This window comes from Muntiacus reevesi, chromosome 13 (genome assembly GCF_963930625.1).
Source record: "Muntiacus reevesi chromosome 13, mMunRee1.1, whole genome shotgun sequence".
Classification (NCBI taxonomy): Eukaryota; Metazoa; Chordata; class Mammalia; order Artiodactyla; family Cervidae; genus Muntiacus; species Muntiacus reevesi.
The window spans coordinates 28,491,291-28,506,799 of NC_089261.1; the positions used below are offsets into that span (position 1 = coordinate 28,491,291).

The 15,509-nt window shown below is 53.7% G+C and overlaps 2 protein-coding genes across 2 annotated transcripts in view; one reads left to right on the plus strand and one right to left on the minus strand.

Annotated features, from left to right (window-relative positions):
* FBRSL1 (fibrosin like 1) overlaps window positions 1–15,509 on the plus strand; it is a 412,476-nt gene that overhangs the window by 85,668 nt on the left and 311,299 nt on the right. The gene's annotated exons all lie outside the window — the stretch shown is intronic.
* LRCOL1 (leucine rich colipase like 1) lies at window positions 9,915–11,723 on the minus strand. The gene is made up of 5 exons (XM_065903795.1): window positions 11,628–11,723; window positions 10,531–10,656; window positions 10,295–10,420; window positions 10,104–10,226; window positions 9,915–9,929 (listed from the first exon to the last, which is right to left on the minus strand). Exons 1-5 carry the CDS (start codon window positions 11,721–11,723, stop codon window positions 9,915–9,917), a joined length of 486 nt encoding a protein of 161 aa, XP_065759867.1.

The following is a 15,509-nucleotide window of genomic DNA, read 5'->3' on the forward strand; positions in this document are numbered from 1 at the left end:
CTGGTCCATCACAGAACTCTCACTAATGTATTTGTTTTCTTTTCTCTTGGTAAAGGTTTTAATTCCCTTCAGCTGTCTCACAGCTTATGTGTATTCTTAGGTGTCGTATGCTTTCACTGGGCTTCCCTGATAGCTCAGTTGGTAAAGAATCCACCTGCAATGCAAGAGACCCCAGTTTGATTCCTAGGTAGGGAAGACCTGCTGGAGAAGGGATAGGCTATGCACTCCAGTATTCTTGGGCTTCCCTTGTGGCTCAGCTGGTAAAGAATCCACCTGCAATGCAGGATACCTGGGTTCGATCCCTGGGTTGGGAAGATTCCCCTGGAGAAGGGAAAGGCTACCCACTCCTGTATTCTGGCCTGGAGAATTCCATGGACTGTCCATGGGGTCACAGAGTCAGACACGATTGAGCAACTTTCACTTCACTTCACTTATGCTTTCAGTAAAGCTGTGTGTCCTCGCTGGCTGTGACAGCTGTGCAGAAGAGCTCCTGGTTCGCTTATCTGTTGTGTATCTGAGCCCTTCCTGTGGCTTCAGTGCTGGTTACCAAGGGTAACCAGGCGGGAGGACTGTACCACAGGCCTTTTGTGGTGGGTGGGGCTGGGGGACTCACCCTGGTCAGTGGTCATCCATGGAAGGGCCATAAACTGCTTCTTAGCAGGGGGGCATCTGATTGCTGGTCTGGCACCCCGAGGGCCTCAGAACTAGGACTGCTCCCAAGGGGGCTGCTCTGTGGGCCTGGCTCTTGGTGGAGGGGCACAGACCAGAGCCCTGAGACCTGCAGCTGTCACCAAAGCAGCACAACCTGACCTCTCTGGGCTAGGGGCCGACCGAATCCTCCTACTGGTTCCAGTAGTCTTTCTGTTGATTCTCTTAGTCTCCAGGTAGACTGGGAGGTCAATGCCAAGAAGGAACAGTCTGGCTGTCCTTCAGCATCTTCTCACTGACCCCTTGGGCGGCCCCTGAGCTGGGACTTCCCAGCGGAGGCCCATTGTTCCAGCATGATACATGCCATACAAATACAGCGGGGACTTTGATGTTTGGTTGCCAGGTTTTCCTCTTGGTTAGCTCACTTTTTAATTTTTAAATGAGACACAGGTCTCATTATCTATCAGTTGGCCATGTGGATTTTCTCCTTGAGTCTGCTCATGTCACACATCACACAAGCAGCTGTCCTAACACTGAACCACCTTTGTGCTGACTTGCTTGAGTTCTTGTGAAAAGGCCAAGTTTGACCACGCGAACCCATGCTTCTGCATGACCATCACTGCCTTGAGTCAGGCACTCTTAGTTTTTTTTTTCTTTTTCAATATACAATTTTAATTTATTATATTGATAATTTTTTTTTAATTGCAATGGGTCTCCTTTGCAGCTCTAGTTGTGGCGAGTGGGAGCTACTCTTTTGTTCTGCTGTACGGGCTTCTCTTGTTGCAGAACACAGGCTCTAGGCTCTAGGGCTTCAATCAGTACTTGTGACACGTGGGCTGTGGAACACAGGCTCAATAGTTGTGGTACTGGGGCTTAGTTACTCCACAGCATGTGGGATCTTCCTAGATCAGGGATTGAACCCGTCTCCCCTGCATTGGCAGGAGGATTCTTAGCCACTGCACCACCGGGGAAGACCAGGCACTCTTAGTTTTAAAGTAATTTTGTAAGTTGCACCCTTGACCACTTTTAATCCAATGGCTCTTTGGTGACCAAATTTTATTCTACTTCCCTGAGTCCTGAAGGGGGAAAGTTGAGACGTAGTTTCCTGTGCATCTGTGGCTATTTAACATGTTGCCTGGCAACCTTGCCAACATCTTTCTGAGGATGTCCTGTTTGTCTGTGACCTCATCTGTCCCACCAGGATGTCCTGGCAAGTCTGCTCCCGGCCAGGACACTGACCCTTTCTGATCTTCAGCATTAATCTGTGGTTTTAGAGACAATTTAGGCAATTTTTATCTTTGTGAGGGCTTCCTTGGTGACTCAGAAGGTAAAGAATCTGCCTGCAATGCAGGAGACCTGGGTTCGATCCCTGGGTTGGGAAGATCCTCTGGAGAAGGAAATGGCAACCCACTCCAGTATTCTTGCCTGGAGAATTCCATGGACAGAGAATTCCACGGAGGGCTCTAATCCATGGGGTTGCAAAGAGTAGGACACGACTGAGCAACTAACATTTCATTTTATCTTCCTAGGAATGGATCTGCTCTCTGAGGAACATGGGCACCTCAGTGTGGAGTCCACACCACACACTTCTTACCTTCTTTCAAACTGTCTTTCCTCTGAGACTCTGTTACCTTTCACATTCCTCAGGCTCATTGGTGTTTCCCCTTTTGTCTATCAGACTCTCAGAGTTTTGTCCATTTTATTTTATTTTGCAAAATCCAAACCTCTGGGTCTTCTCCCCCTCCCATACCCTTCACCCCACCCCCTGGGATGTATCATTCCCCTCCCCCACCTGCTCCCCAGCAAACCTCCCACAGGGCCCACACGGACTGCAGGCTCTAATTGCCACATTCATCACTCAGGGTATAAATACCACAAAGCACCTGCTTTCTTTCCACCATGTCATTGAAGCCACAAAGTACTTCCAGGGGTGTGGTTGCCCCCAAGCCTCGGAACCTCAGAGATTAACCGCCTAGAGACTATCTAAAAACCCTACCCTGGGGAACTAACACCTTTTGTTATTTCTTATCAGAGTTTGTGGGGAGACCACATGGAGTAAGTCTGTGCACCTCCCCTGCACGTGTCCCCATTACACGTAGCAGGAGTCAGGGCACCCCTCCCCCGGCCATCTCCCCCATCGTGGCTCCACATCCTGGAGAATTAGTTTAAAGCAGCTTTAAACCAAAACTGCTTAGTGCAGAAAGAGGTTGTGCTGTGCAGTGACCACCAGGCGGATCCCATACCGAGGGGGCGCCTTCATCCCTCACACTTTTCAAAGAGATGGCGCTGGTGCCAATGATTCACAGGCAGGGGAGCCTCGGGCTTGGCCCTTCTTGATGCTGGAAGCCTGCAAAAAGTGGAGATGGTGGTGGGATGGTCTCTCAGTGTGAATGTACTTAAGGCCCCTATGCCTTAAGTACTGTGCCTTGAGAACTGTTCACTTAAAATGGTTACGAAGGAAATTTTTATGTCAAGTGTATTTTACCACAATTTAAAAAAAGTTGCATTCCATGACTATAGAATAAAAAGTTTGGGGAGGATTTCCCTGGTGGTCCAGTGGTAAAGAATCTATCTGTCAATGCAAGAGATATGGGTTTGATCCCTGGTCCAGGGAGATTCCACATGCCACGGAGCAGCTAAGCCCGGGAGCCCGCAGCTGCTGAGAATGAGCTCTAGAGCCTGTGCTCCACAACAAGAGAAGCCCGTGCACCACAGCTAGAGATTAACCCCCACTCGCTGCAACTAGAGAAAAGCCCGCAGGCAGCAACCAAGACTCAGCACAGCCAAAAATAAATACAATTAAACAAACGAAAGAACTGTGGGCTCACACACACAAAAAAACGTTTTGAGGGAAAGAAGCCAGGAAAACTGTAGCCCCACTCCCCCATACCACAGGTGGGCACATTTTGCATGTGAACTCTGGGGGGCAATGATGCCTCAGGGGGAGGCATGATGTTCTCACTTCTCAGAGGAGGTCGTCCTGCCCTACCCGTGACGTAGGAGCCCTTGGGTGACTTGCTTTGAACAAAGAATCACCCGAGTTCCTTCTGCAGGGAGATATCCCAGGCTGTGTCTTACCCACCCCAGCAAAGTCCCCTTTGTCACCCAGCTGTCGGGCCTCAGAGACAGGGCTGTGAGCAGGGCCACCACCAGCGAGTGCCGCCTTTCAGCCCCTGTGGAAGGTGGCCCTCGGATCACCTGTCACCAACTCCCCTGCAGATCCCCTCCTCCCCTCTGCCCAGCCCTGGACCAGAGGTGCATCCCCGGGTCCCTCCTCCCAGGAGTTCTCTGTCACCAAACCCGGCCACCAGGATGGTGAGGAGGCCAGCGGGGGTGCGGGACCTTCAAGGGAACAGACAGGAGAAATCCCACGTGGTTGCTCCTTTTCCTCTCCTTCTCTCCCCAGGGCCTTGGACCTGGCAGCTCTTTCCTCCCATCTAACATGTTTCCAGAATGTCTTGGAAGGTGTTGTGGGCTGAATTTTGTCCCCCCAAATCCAGATGGTCCGTCTAGTCAAAGCTATGGTTTTTCCAGTGGTCATGTATGGATGTGAGAGTTGGACTATAAAGAAAGCTGAGCCTGGGGATGGGGAATACATGTAACTCCATGGCTGATTCATATCAATGTATGACAAAACCCACTGAAATGTTGTGAAGTAATTAGCCTCCAACTAATAAAAAAAAATAAAAATTAAAAAAAAAGAAAGCTGAGCCCAGAAGAATTGATACTTTTGAACTGTGGTGTTGGAAAAGACTCTTGAGAGTCCCTTGGATTGTGAGAAGATCCAACCAGTCCATCCTAAAGGAAATCAGTCCTGAATATTCATTGGAGGGACTGATGCTGAAGCTGAAACTTCAATATTTTGGCCACCTGATGTGAAGAACTGACTTACTTGAAAAGACCATGATGCTGGGAAAGATTGAGGGCGGGAGGAGAAGGGGACAAACGAGGATGAGATGGTTGGATGGCATCACCGACTCGATGGACATGAGTTTGAGTAGGCTCCCCGAGTTGGTCATGGACAGGGAGGCCTGGCATGCTGCAGTCCATGGGGTCGCAAAGAGTCGGACACGACGGATCGACTGAACTGAACTGAAATCCAGATGTTGAAGCCCTGACCCCCAGGGCCTCAGGATTTGAGTATGTGAAGAAGGAAACTTTAAAGGGGTGACTGAGTTCAAATGAGGTCATAGGGTGGGGCTAATCCCACAGTTCTGGTGTCCTTATAAGATCAGGACACAGACATGGGATGACCGCGTGGGGACCTGAGGAGAGAGCGTCCACGCCCCGCACCCCAATACAAGGCTCTGTCAGCCATGCGGGGGCCGCTCAGGCTCCGGACACCACATTCTCCACATTCGCCGAGAAGCGCCGGCCTCGAGGGGACCAGGCTTTCCTGGAGGCCGAGGAACCGGGTCGCCGCCGTTTCCTGGGGAACAGCCGCCAGATCGAGGCCGCACTGGGAGGCTCTCAGGTCCCGGGGACCCCGGGGTGGCCGCCAGGAATCTCCTCGCACGCAGGTGCTCCCCCCGCGTTAACCTGAACGAGGCAGTGGGCAAACTGCTGTTTTCCCGATGAAAAGGGAAAATGTCAGGGTCTGTCCGCATCCCCGGAGGAGGAAGCACCTGCAGGCTGCCGGGGAGCCTGGCCGACTGGCGGCCCACAGCGCCCCCTGGCGGCCTCGGGTGGTGCCGGCGCAGTTACATCAACGTTCCTCCGAACCTTCCTTCCGCTGGCGGGGCGCAGACAGGGGCTACTGTGGGTGCATCAGAGAGATAAACAGGCAAAATGTCCGGATCCCCGGGAGGTCCCGACGCCCGAGGAGACAAGAAGGGGCTGGAACTAGCGTGGCCGGGATACCGCTGAGAACCGGGTGTTTGAGTACGGAGAGTAGGGGGCGCCGCGAGACTCTGGGGCGGATCCTGAGAAATCCCTGCGGCGGGAGACCGGCCCCAGAAGAGCGGAGCGAGGGGGTGGGTGGGGCAGGACGTGGGGACAGTCCTTCCCACTCCGCTCCCTGGGCAGTGGGGAGGACCCTGGCCACAGCAAAGCTCTGGCCTCTACTCCTAGCGTCTCAAGAACATTCTGAGCTAAGGCAAGGGATCCTTCTGGTTTTGTTGTTTTTATTTTTGCCCCCGTGGCTTGTAGGATCTTAGTTCCCCAACCAGGGATTGAACCAGTGTCTCCTGCAGTGAAAGTAAAGTCCTAACCACTGGACCACCTGGGAAGCCCAGCTTTGTTCTTAAAGAATGAACTGCAGTCACTCTGGGGTCCACTTCCTGCCCCCTGGGTTGGCCAGGACCAAGAAGACAGATGGTAGCAGGCGTTGTCCAGAGTGTGGACAGTTTGGAGGCCTCACACAGGCCCTGGGAGTGTGAAAAGGCGCAGGTGTGCGGGAAAGTCATCTGGCAGTTTCCTAAAAGGTGAAACAGAGAGAAATCCTCAGAGCCAGCATGCCACTCCTGATTCACGCCCAGTGGATTAAAAACCCGTGTCAACAGAGAACATGCATAGGAATGTGCGCAGTAGCTTTACTCGTAGTAAAAGAGAAACAATTCAGATGTCCACCCACCGATGCTGGACAAACAACATGTACAAACTCAAGTGGAACAAAAGGGAACAAAGTCCTGCCACAATGTGGATGAGCCTTGAGAGCATCACGTTCAGTGAAGGAAGCCACTGTGGCCACGGATTGGGCGAGTTTGTCTACTCGGAGTATCCAGAGCAGGCAAATTCGCAGAGACAGAAAGTGGACTAGTGGTGGCCTGGGAAGTGGGGAGCGAGGGGTGTGGCGAGGAAGGGAAGAGGGAGGGGAGAGGAGGGAGCCGGGAGGGGGAAGGATGAGGGAGGAGGAGGAGGGGATGGGAAGAGGAGAGGGGAGGGGCGAGACCGAAGCTGGGGTGGAGCCTGCAGGCCTCTCTGGCCTCCTGCAGACTCACCTTGCCTCCACAGGACTTTCGGGGAAGGAGAGCGCCCTGCAGTGAACCTCGGCCCACGGGCGACCCCATGCCGCCCAGGGGTGGTCACTCCTACCCCATCTTCCTGAGAGTCCCGCAGGCCAGGAGGCCAGCCTCGGTGCGGGGTGGGAGTTGAGCGTCCTCAGCTCGTGGTGGCTCCCTGTTTTCCTCAAGTCTGTCCTGCCTCCCTACCACACAAAGTCAAAAACATCAGCGCTCCCAAGGCCTTGTTTCATGTCTGTCTCACAGGTATGATATTAAAGATCACCCCCCAAAACAGATGAGCTGTGAGAAAAGCCACTGATCCATTTGCTCCCAACACAACCAGGACCCTTCGCATCTCCTCACCCCCCAGAAGCCCTGCCGTGTGAGTCCATCCCCACCCCAGCCGCGCAGCCACTCAGCTGTCTTGGCCCAGTTGGGTCTTTTCTGGAGAATCACGTGGATGGGACCCAGTGGATGTGGTCTCTGAGTCTGCTCCTCCTTGGGCGGCTCAACCTCCTTCCTGGGGATGCATTGGGTCATCTGTCCAGTGATGCTGGATAGATCTGAGCAGATTTCTGTGGGATACAAGTTCTTGGTGCACCTGAGTGAGTGTTCGCCTGGCTGCCACCTTCTGCTCATAAGGCCACCTGGGTTAGGGTCACAGCAGGTGCCCGAGGCTCTCAGCATCCCAGTCTGTGGTCCCTCTAATCTCAGGCTAGACCCCAGCCTGCTCTGTGCTTCCCTCAGTGCTCTTGATGGTGGACATGCTTTCCCGTGCTTCTGGGCCATCTGTATATTGTTTTGGTGGAATGCCTAATCAAATCTTTTGTCTTTTTTTTTTTAAATATTTATTTCTTTATTTGGCTGCACCAGGTCTTGAGTTGGGGCACACAGGCTCTTCCATCTTCACTGCAGCACGCGGGATCTCTAGCTGTCGCATGTGAACTCTTAGGTGTGAGATGTGGACTCTAGTTCCTTGACCAGAGATTAAACCCGGGGCCCCTGCATCGGAAGCATGGAGTCCCAGCCACTGGACCACCGGGGAAGTCCCCTAGTCTGGATTCAAGTCTTTTGTCAGATATGTCCTTTCTTCTCATCCATGGCTTGTCTTTTCATTAACTTAACAGTGTCAATCATGGAACAAAAGTTTTTCATTTTAATGAAATTCAGTTTATCTACTTTTTCTGTTTTCGGTGGAATGTGGTCATGACTAAGATATCTTTGTCTAATCCAAGATCATGAAAATATTCTTCTATTTTTTTTCATATATTATGTTTTATAGTATTATATTTTATATTTAAGTCTATTCTTTGTGTGTGTGTGTGTGTGTGTGTGTGTGTGTGGCTTAACTGGCTTATTCTCATTATTAAAGTGGGAGACTCTTGAGAGTCCCTTGGACTGCAAGGAGATCCAACCAGTCCATCCTAAAGGAAATCAGTCCTAAATATTCATTGGAAGGACTGATGTTGAAGCTGAAACTCCAATACTTTGGCTACCTGATGCGAAGAACTGACTCACTTGAAAAGACCCTGATGCTGGGAAAGATTGAAGGTGGGAGGAGAAAGGGACAACATAGGATGAGATGGCTGGATGGCATCACCGACTCAATGGACATGAGTTTGGGTCAACTCTGGGAGTTGGTGATGGACAGGGAGGCCTGGCATGCTGCAGTCCATGGGGTCGCAAAGAGTCAGACACAACTGAGCGACTGAACTGAACAGAATGGCATCTCATGACTTCCTCTGCAAGGACTGTCATAATCAGCTCCAGCCCAGGAGAGGGGGAGGAAGACAAGGGGGGAAGAGAGGGTAGGGAGAGAGGAGGGGGAGGAAGGGGAGAGGCAGGAGAAGGAGGGGGTCGGAGGGGGGAGGAGGGGGGCAGTGGGAGGAGGAGGGGGAGTAATGGGGGACATGGGAGGAGAAGGAAAGGAGGGAGAGGGAGGGGAATTTTGTTTTAACAGAGCCCCAAAAAGCGTCCTGGTATCTGCAAGACGGTGAGGGCAGAGGAAGGTGACAGTAAAATTTCTGGCACTCTGGAAGCAGAGGAGCCAGTTGTGCTGTTTGCCCCTGAAGCCACAAGAGGGAACAGTTTCTAGATCAGCCAGGACGTCAGCTCTTGGGGGAAGTGGGGACCCTGGGGGCCAAGGGAGCAGGAGGAGGGGCCAGTGGGTGGCCCCTCCCCCCAGGGGGTCTTCAGCAGGCTTCATCGCCCTCACTGCACCATCCACAAGGTCAGGGGCTCCTTCCAACTTTTACCTGTGACAACAAGCCACAGTCATGTGCCTGCAGGGGAGCGGCGCGTCTACACCTGCCCTTTCCTCTGGGGAGACTTGGTCTCTGGTTGAGGGGGTTCCTCAAGACGGTGCCGAGCTGAGACCCAGGTCTCCACACCCACAGAAACATGCTCACTCAGTCAGGAGGTTTATTCATGCTAAGTCTTCACACTGAGGTTCCAGGAGCTGCCCCTGGCTTGCACGGACATGGATGGTCTTGGGAGTTCACGGTTAGACATGTAATACCTGCAGGCCTTCATGGTCCCATGAAGACACACAGGACTCAGTGTGTAGGGTGGTCTCCAGGGCACAGACTGGGCCCACGTCACTGGAAGACACAGCACAATTAGGAAACACACAGGGAGACACAGCCCACGAGGCAGAAAGGAGTTGGCCTCCAGGGCCCGTTGGATAATGGCCAGACACTCTCCTCGGCACTGACAGTCTGCACCTCCGGGCGAAGCCACTGATGGTGCTGCCTGGGTCGCTTGGACACCCTGGGGACACCCGTGGACTCACTGTTGTGGCACCTGCTGCACCCACTGTTGTTCTGGGTGCTGATGGACCACGGCCAGCAGGTGAGGATGCTCAGAAAGGTCTGGTTCTCAACCTCTGGGCTCAGACACACCTTTATAATCAGACTGTAGTCCTGGATCCCGGCATCCAAGCTCAAACACCAGAGCATCCTCTCCAACCTCATCACTGTGCCCCCACCCCTCTCTGCCCCCAACTGTTCTCCACGGTGTCTTCAGGTTCTGTGTTCTGGGGGCTGACCTCTGCGGGCTGCCTCACTGAACCCTTTCCTTCTGGGTTTCCAGTTCAGCCAGTGAAAGTCTCCAGTGGAGATGGGAGGGAGGGAAGAGGAGGCAACTCCTGAGAGGGGGCCCTCCCCTTCGTCCAGCCGGGGGTCCAGCCCCACAGGAGTCAGGCCCCGGTGCTGCCGGGTCTTGCGGGCCCACCACCTACCCCCGTGCTGGCCCTTCACCAGCCCTGCTGCCACCCCGGTGGGCCTGAGAACCCACTGCCCACAGCCTGTGTCCTTTTCCGATGCCTCAGCCGCGCTCCCGCTGCAAGATGCAGCAACAGGAGGTCAACTGGCAGAAACAACTGGCGGCCTCTCCTGGAGGGGACGCCCAGCCACACACATGGACACACCGCCTTCCAGGTCACTGCCCGCCTGCCCTCAGGCCAGTCGTGGGATTGAGCCCCCCAGGTGGGCCGGACTGGGTTCCAGGACTCACCCAGGGCAGGCACTGGAGCAGGATGCCGCTCTGGGGGACGCAGCGGCTGGGGCTGAGCTCGTTCAGCCGGATGCAGCACTTGCTGCGACACTCTCTGTGGTAGTCGCAGTAGTCCCAGTTGGGCTGGGGACAGAGGTCAGAGGTCAGAGCTGGCGGGCACCCCCCTCGAGCCCCGTGGCCCCTGGCCTCACCTTGCGCCAGGGCAGGCACTGCAGGAAGATGGTCTTGGCTTTGCAGTACATGTTCACCCCGTAGTCGCTGCTGGCACAGCACTTGCTCTGGCACTCCAAGTGGCCCTTGCAGGTGTACCCATTTGGCTGCAGCAAAAGAAGAGCGGTCCTTTCTGCCAGGCCCCCGGCCCTCCTTTCAGGGGCTGCCCTCCCCAGCCCCTTGCCCCCCACCTCTCACCCGCCCGGGCAGGACACACCTTCTTCCAGGACAGGCACTGTTGGAACGCGGTCTGGGCGGTGCAGAACTTCTGAGGGTTCAGGCTGTTGGTGACACAGCAGTCGCTCTGGCACTCACTGTGCATCTCACAGGGCTCTCCGATGCTCTGCAAAGGTGGGGCTCCTTTACGTGCGCCCCCACAGACCCAGTGTTCCTGCAAGACTGTTGTCCAGCCCGGCAAACTTAGCTCGCCTGCCCAACACTGTTCCGGAAGGCTAAGGGAGCCAGGCCCAAAGGATGAAGGGTGCTGGTGAGCAGAAGAAGCTCACCTGGCCTCCTCCACGTGCTCTCACATTTTATAGGTGAGATGTCACGGCTCAGAGAGGGTAAGCCACTTGCCCAGGTCACACAGCCAACTAGGAGTTGGAGCGGAAGCCCAGTCCTGCTGCCTGCCCACCTCCTGCGAGGAGGGGCCCTTGACTTGGTTCTCAACGTCTGGAAACTCCTTTACAAATGCAAAATTACTGGAGGCTGCAAAGAGATGTCATTGCGGGTTTACTATTGGGTAATTTTACCTCTTCTTGGCTGAGATAAAAACCATCTGGGCTCATGAACTGGAGGCCAGAAACCCAGCGGGTGAGCGGGAGGGACAGAGGCGGGAGCTGCATCTGGGAAGCAGCGGCCACACAGCGCGGTACCCTCCCTCCTGTGTCCTGCACAGGGGCACCTCGGACCAGGCAGGACGTGGGGATCAGGGGTTGACACACGGCCCCTAGGACTGACAGACTGTGTTGTCTTTGCTGTCGCTCCACGACGCACACAAGCTGGTCACATCACCCTACCAGACCACTCCCTGCCCCACCTCCTCCCATACTGTCTCTTCTGCACACACTCCCCAATCCCGTGCGGGGTCCCTCAACTTGGGACCTGGCATCGGGGATCTGGGTGTACACCAGGAGTCAGTCATCCTGGGGACCTGAGAGCCTTGGGAGGCAGATGCATTCATGAAGTGGGGGTGGGGCAGGAGAGAAAGCGCAAAGCACCTGGCAGGAAAGGGGGCTGGGAGCCCAGGTGCCCTGGGGTGGGTCTGGCGAGAGTTAGCCCTGGGCCCTACAGAGACAGGGACGTGGCGCTTACCTTATGGGACACCTGCTGGTACTTCTTGATTGTCAGCACCGGGGCCACGGGTAGCAAGCACAGTAGTAGCAGCAGCAGACGCCCAGCTCTGGCCATCGCTCGACCTGTTGGTGCCAGAGGGCATGGATGCCTGCCCACGAGGCTCCCCCTCCCCTCCCTCCTGCCTTCCCAATCCTTCTCCATCAACATGGATTTTCAAAAATGAATAGACAGGGACTTCCCTGGCTGTCCAGTGGTTAAGAATCCAGCTTGCAATGCAGGGGGTATGGGTTCGATCCCTGGCCAGGAAACTATGATCCAAGTGTGTGCTGTGAGCTCAATCACTTCAGTCGTGTCTGACTCTTTGAGACCCCATGGACTGCAGCCCACCAGGCTCCTCTCTCCATGGGATTCTCCAGGCAAGAACACTGGAGTGGGTTGCCATACCCTCCTCCAGGGGATCTTCCCAACTCAGGGATTGAACCCATGTCTCCTGGATTGGCAGGAAGACTCTCTACCACTGAGACGCCAAGATCCCACAGCCAGTGCAGCAAATAAGCTCACTAGCTCTGGAGTCCACAAGACACAACTGGAAAGAAGCCCTCGAGCCACAAAGAAAAAAAAGATTCCATGTGCCATAGTGAGAACTGATGCAGCCAAATATATAAACAAACAGTAGTAGGGGCAAAACGGCAGGATGTTAAAAAAAATAATGAATAGATGTGATTTTCTTAGAAGGGCTTTGTTTACAAAATCGTGTAGGATGTGCAGAGAATTCCCGTCCTTGGCCCACCCCCCCACCTCCGCCTCCATTGTTAACTTCTTAGTTGGATGCATTTGCTGCGACTCATCAGCCGACACTGACACATTATTGTAAACTTAAGCCGACTCTCATGAGGGCTCAGTCTTGGTGTTGTACCTGCCATGGGTTTGGACAAATGTATGATGTGTACCTGTGATTGAGGATCATACAGGGTCATCTCACTGCCTGGAGAACCCTCTGCGCTCTGCCTGTTCACCCCCCACCCCTGGCACCGCCCACCCCACCCCTTTACTGTCCCCACGGCTGTGCCTTTTCCAGAGCATCCCGGGGTTGAATTGTGCACTGTGTGGCCTTTCAGGAGACTTTTCCCCTTCCTGATACACACCTGAGGGCCCTCCGTGTCTCTTTAGGGCTTGGTAGCAAATTTCTCTTTATTACTGAGTGGAAAATAGATTTTCAACAGTACTTTTCTCTGGAGAAGGATCAAGCCCTTTTTTGCTTCAGCGGAGAATGTCTCTGAGGTCAGTGTGTGCCCAGGGGGTCTACCCTCTGCAGCCTGCTTCCTCCCGCGCCTCCAAGTCCCTCTGCAGAGGCCCTCCAGACTCCCAGCCTGAGCTGCTCCGACCCACTGGGGCTATGTGTTGGTTTCCTGGCTGTTCATAGAGCCAGCAATTTGGTTTCCAATTTAGTCCTAATTTTTTTTTCAATGGAGATGATATTCAAACAGCATAAAATTAGCCACTCGGAAGTGGACAATTCAGTGGCATTTCAAGCATTTTTAATGTTGTGTAACCACCAGCTCCATCTAGAACAGGAGTCCTCAATCCCTGGGGCTGTCAGGAACCAGGCTGCACAGCAGGGGGAGACGGCAACTGAGCAGGGACGCTTCATCTGTAGCTACAGCCGCTCCCCGTCGCTCACATGCTCACTTTACCGTAGCCTCAGCTCCGTCTCCTGTCAGCTCAGCGGCGGGATTGGATTCACACAGGAGCGCCAACCCTTCTGTGAACTCGCATGCGGGGGATCTAGGTTGGGTGCTTCTTATGAGAATCATCCTGAAACCATCCCCACCCCCCAGCCCTGGAAAAACTGTCTTCCATGAAACTGATCTCTGGTGCCAAAAAGGTTGGGGGGTCACTGATCTAGAATATTCTGTTATCCACCACAGCCGGGGCCCATCAGCAGAGCCACTTGCACAGAGCCCCGCGGGGAGCGGAAGTGATCCGAACACCGTCCTTCCGAGTTCTGCCGAGTTCTGCCGAGTCCTTCCGAGTCCTTCCGAGTTCTGCCGAGCACAGGGGAGAAGCCCAGAAGCCCTGGGAAGGTCGGGGGTGAGCGGGGAGGGGTTCCCCATGCTGCCGAGTCCCCTGCTCCCCTCCCTGCCTCCATCCCATGTTCCACAATCTCTCCTGGCTGTCTTTCAGCCCCACCTTGTCACTGGCCCTGTGGTCTGCAGCTCAGGACCCTGTGATGTGACAGGAACAGTGTCCTCAGGGACCACAGCGGCCCCCCCAGACTCTCCCAGGTCACTCTATTTGTTGTGGGGCCTTGGGGAGACCACTGGGTCTTTGGGGGGTCTGGTTTCCCTCTCTGTGAAGTGAGGGGTGGGCTCCCTTTCAACCGATGGTTTTCAGATGATTCCGTGAAGTCACGATGTCATCTGCCTTCCAAAGCACAGTGGAAATCTGCTTTTTATACTCCCTGAAATGTTGAGGCTCCAAGCCCAGGAACACGCCCAGCTCTCCAGGTTGAATCCTCCCCATCCTCGGCCTCCCCCATCTGGCTGCCTCGTCTGGGCCCCATGCTAGGAATTCAGAGCCTTTGGGAGAACAGAACTGGGGAGGAGCACAGACGGGGGCGGTGGTGCGTGAGGGGGAGTGGTTCCTTCCCACCCAGACAAGCCGATCAGGAAAGTTAAGTTTTGGGCAGTGGTGTTGGTGGGGAGTGGGACAGCACTGGGGATGTGGGGGTGGGCGGGCAGGGGTCTGGCTTTTTTCCTGCTCCTCTCACCTCACACAGGGGCACCTGATCCAAACGAGCGAGGCTGGTATTTACTCCGGAGCCATTACTGTCAGCACAGATTCTTTTGGCCCCATACAAATACTGAGAAATAACCCTGTGCCTCCCGTAAGGACAGAACTGTGCAACACAAAACATCTCAGAAAGGCAAAAGGTGTTTAGCCTCATTTATATGTTTTTGTCAATGGAAATAACAAATCAGGGCTTACCTGGTAGCTCAGTGGTAAAGAATTCACCTGCCAATGCAGGAGACTCAAATTCGATCCTTGGCCCAGGAAGATCCTACATGCCTCAGACCAACTACTGAAACTACGTGCACCACAACTATTGAGGCTACATGTTGCAACTACTGAAGCCCAAGGGCCTAGAGCCCGTGCTCCACAATAAGAGAAGTCACTTCAATAAGAAGACCACACACTTCCACAAAGAGTAGCCCCCACTGGCAGCAACTAGAAAGTAGCCCCCGCTCACCGCAACTAGAGAAGAGGCCACACAGTAACAAAGACCTAGTCCAGCCAAAAATAAATAAACAAATAAAAATCATATAAAAAATAAGTCACAGGATGCGTCACTGCCCTGAGTTTTGGTTTTCGGTAATTTTAGATTTAAATGTATTGGCAGTAAACCATCGCTCATGAGCCACAAAAAGCATATGCATGTCACTCAGAAGCTTTGCTCATTGCTTCAGAAGAGACACAATAGCATGAACTCAGAGCCCTGTTTGGAGCTATTTGTCACTGAAAAGTGATAAAGATGAAGAAAAAAGAGACCAGAGGAGGCTGGTCTTAGTGACAACGATACCATTTCTCTTTTAAATCCTGCCTTTAAAAAAGCAAGTCAAGGATTTCCCCAGTGGTTCAGGAGCTAAGAATTCACCTTGCAATGCAGGGGATGTGTGTGATCCCTGGTTGGGGAACTAAGATCCCGTATGCAGAGGGGCAACTAAGCCCTTGCCCAGCAACTACGGAGCCCGTGCACCACAACTAGAGATTCTGTGAAGCACAACAAAGACCTAACAAATAAATGATTTTTTTTTTAAAAAAAAAGCACCTTCAAAGTCTATTTCAACATGTGACAACAGCGTTCTAAACTCTTCCCCTCAGAAAAAAAGAAAAGCACCT

Excerpts from the sequence above, each read along its gene's own strand:
- LRCOL1 (XM_065903795.1), bottom strand. The coding sequence starts at position 11,723 with ATGGCCAGAGCTGGGCGTCTGCTGCTGCTACTACTGTGCTTGCTACCC. Across the intron at positions 10,657-11,627 it reads ACCAGCAGGTGTCCCATAAG|AGCATCGGAGAGCCCTGTGA; the intron begins GTAAGCGCCACG and ends CCACCTTTGCAG. Across the intron at positions 10,421-10,530 it reads AGTGCCTGTCCTGGAAGAAG|CCAAATGGGTACACCTGCAA; the intron begins GTGTGTCCTGCC and ends CTTTTGCTGCAG.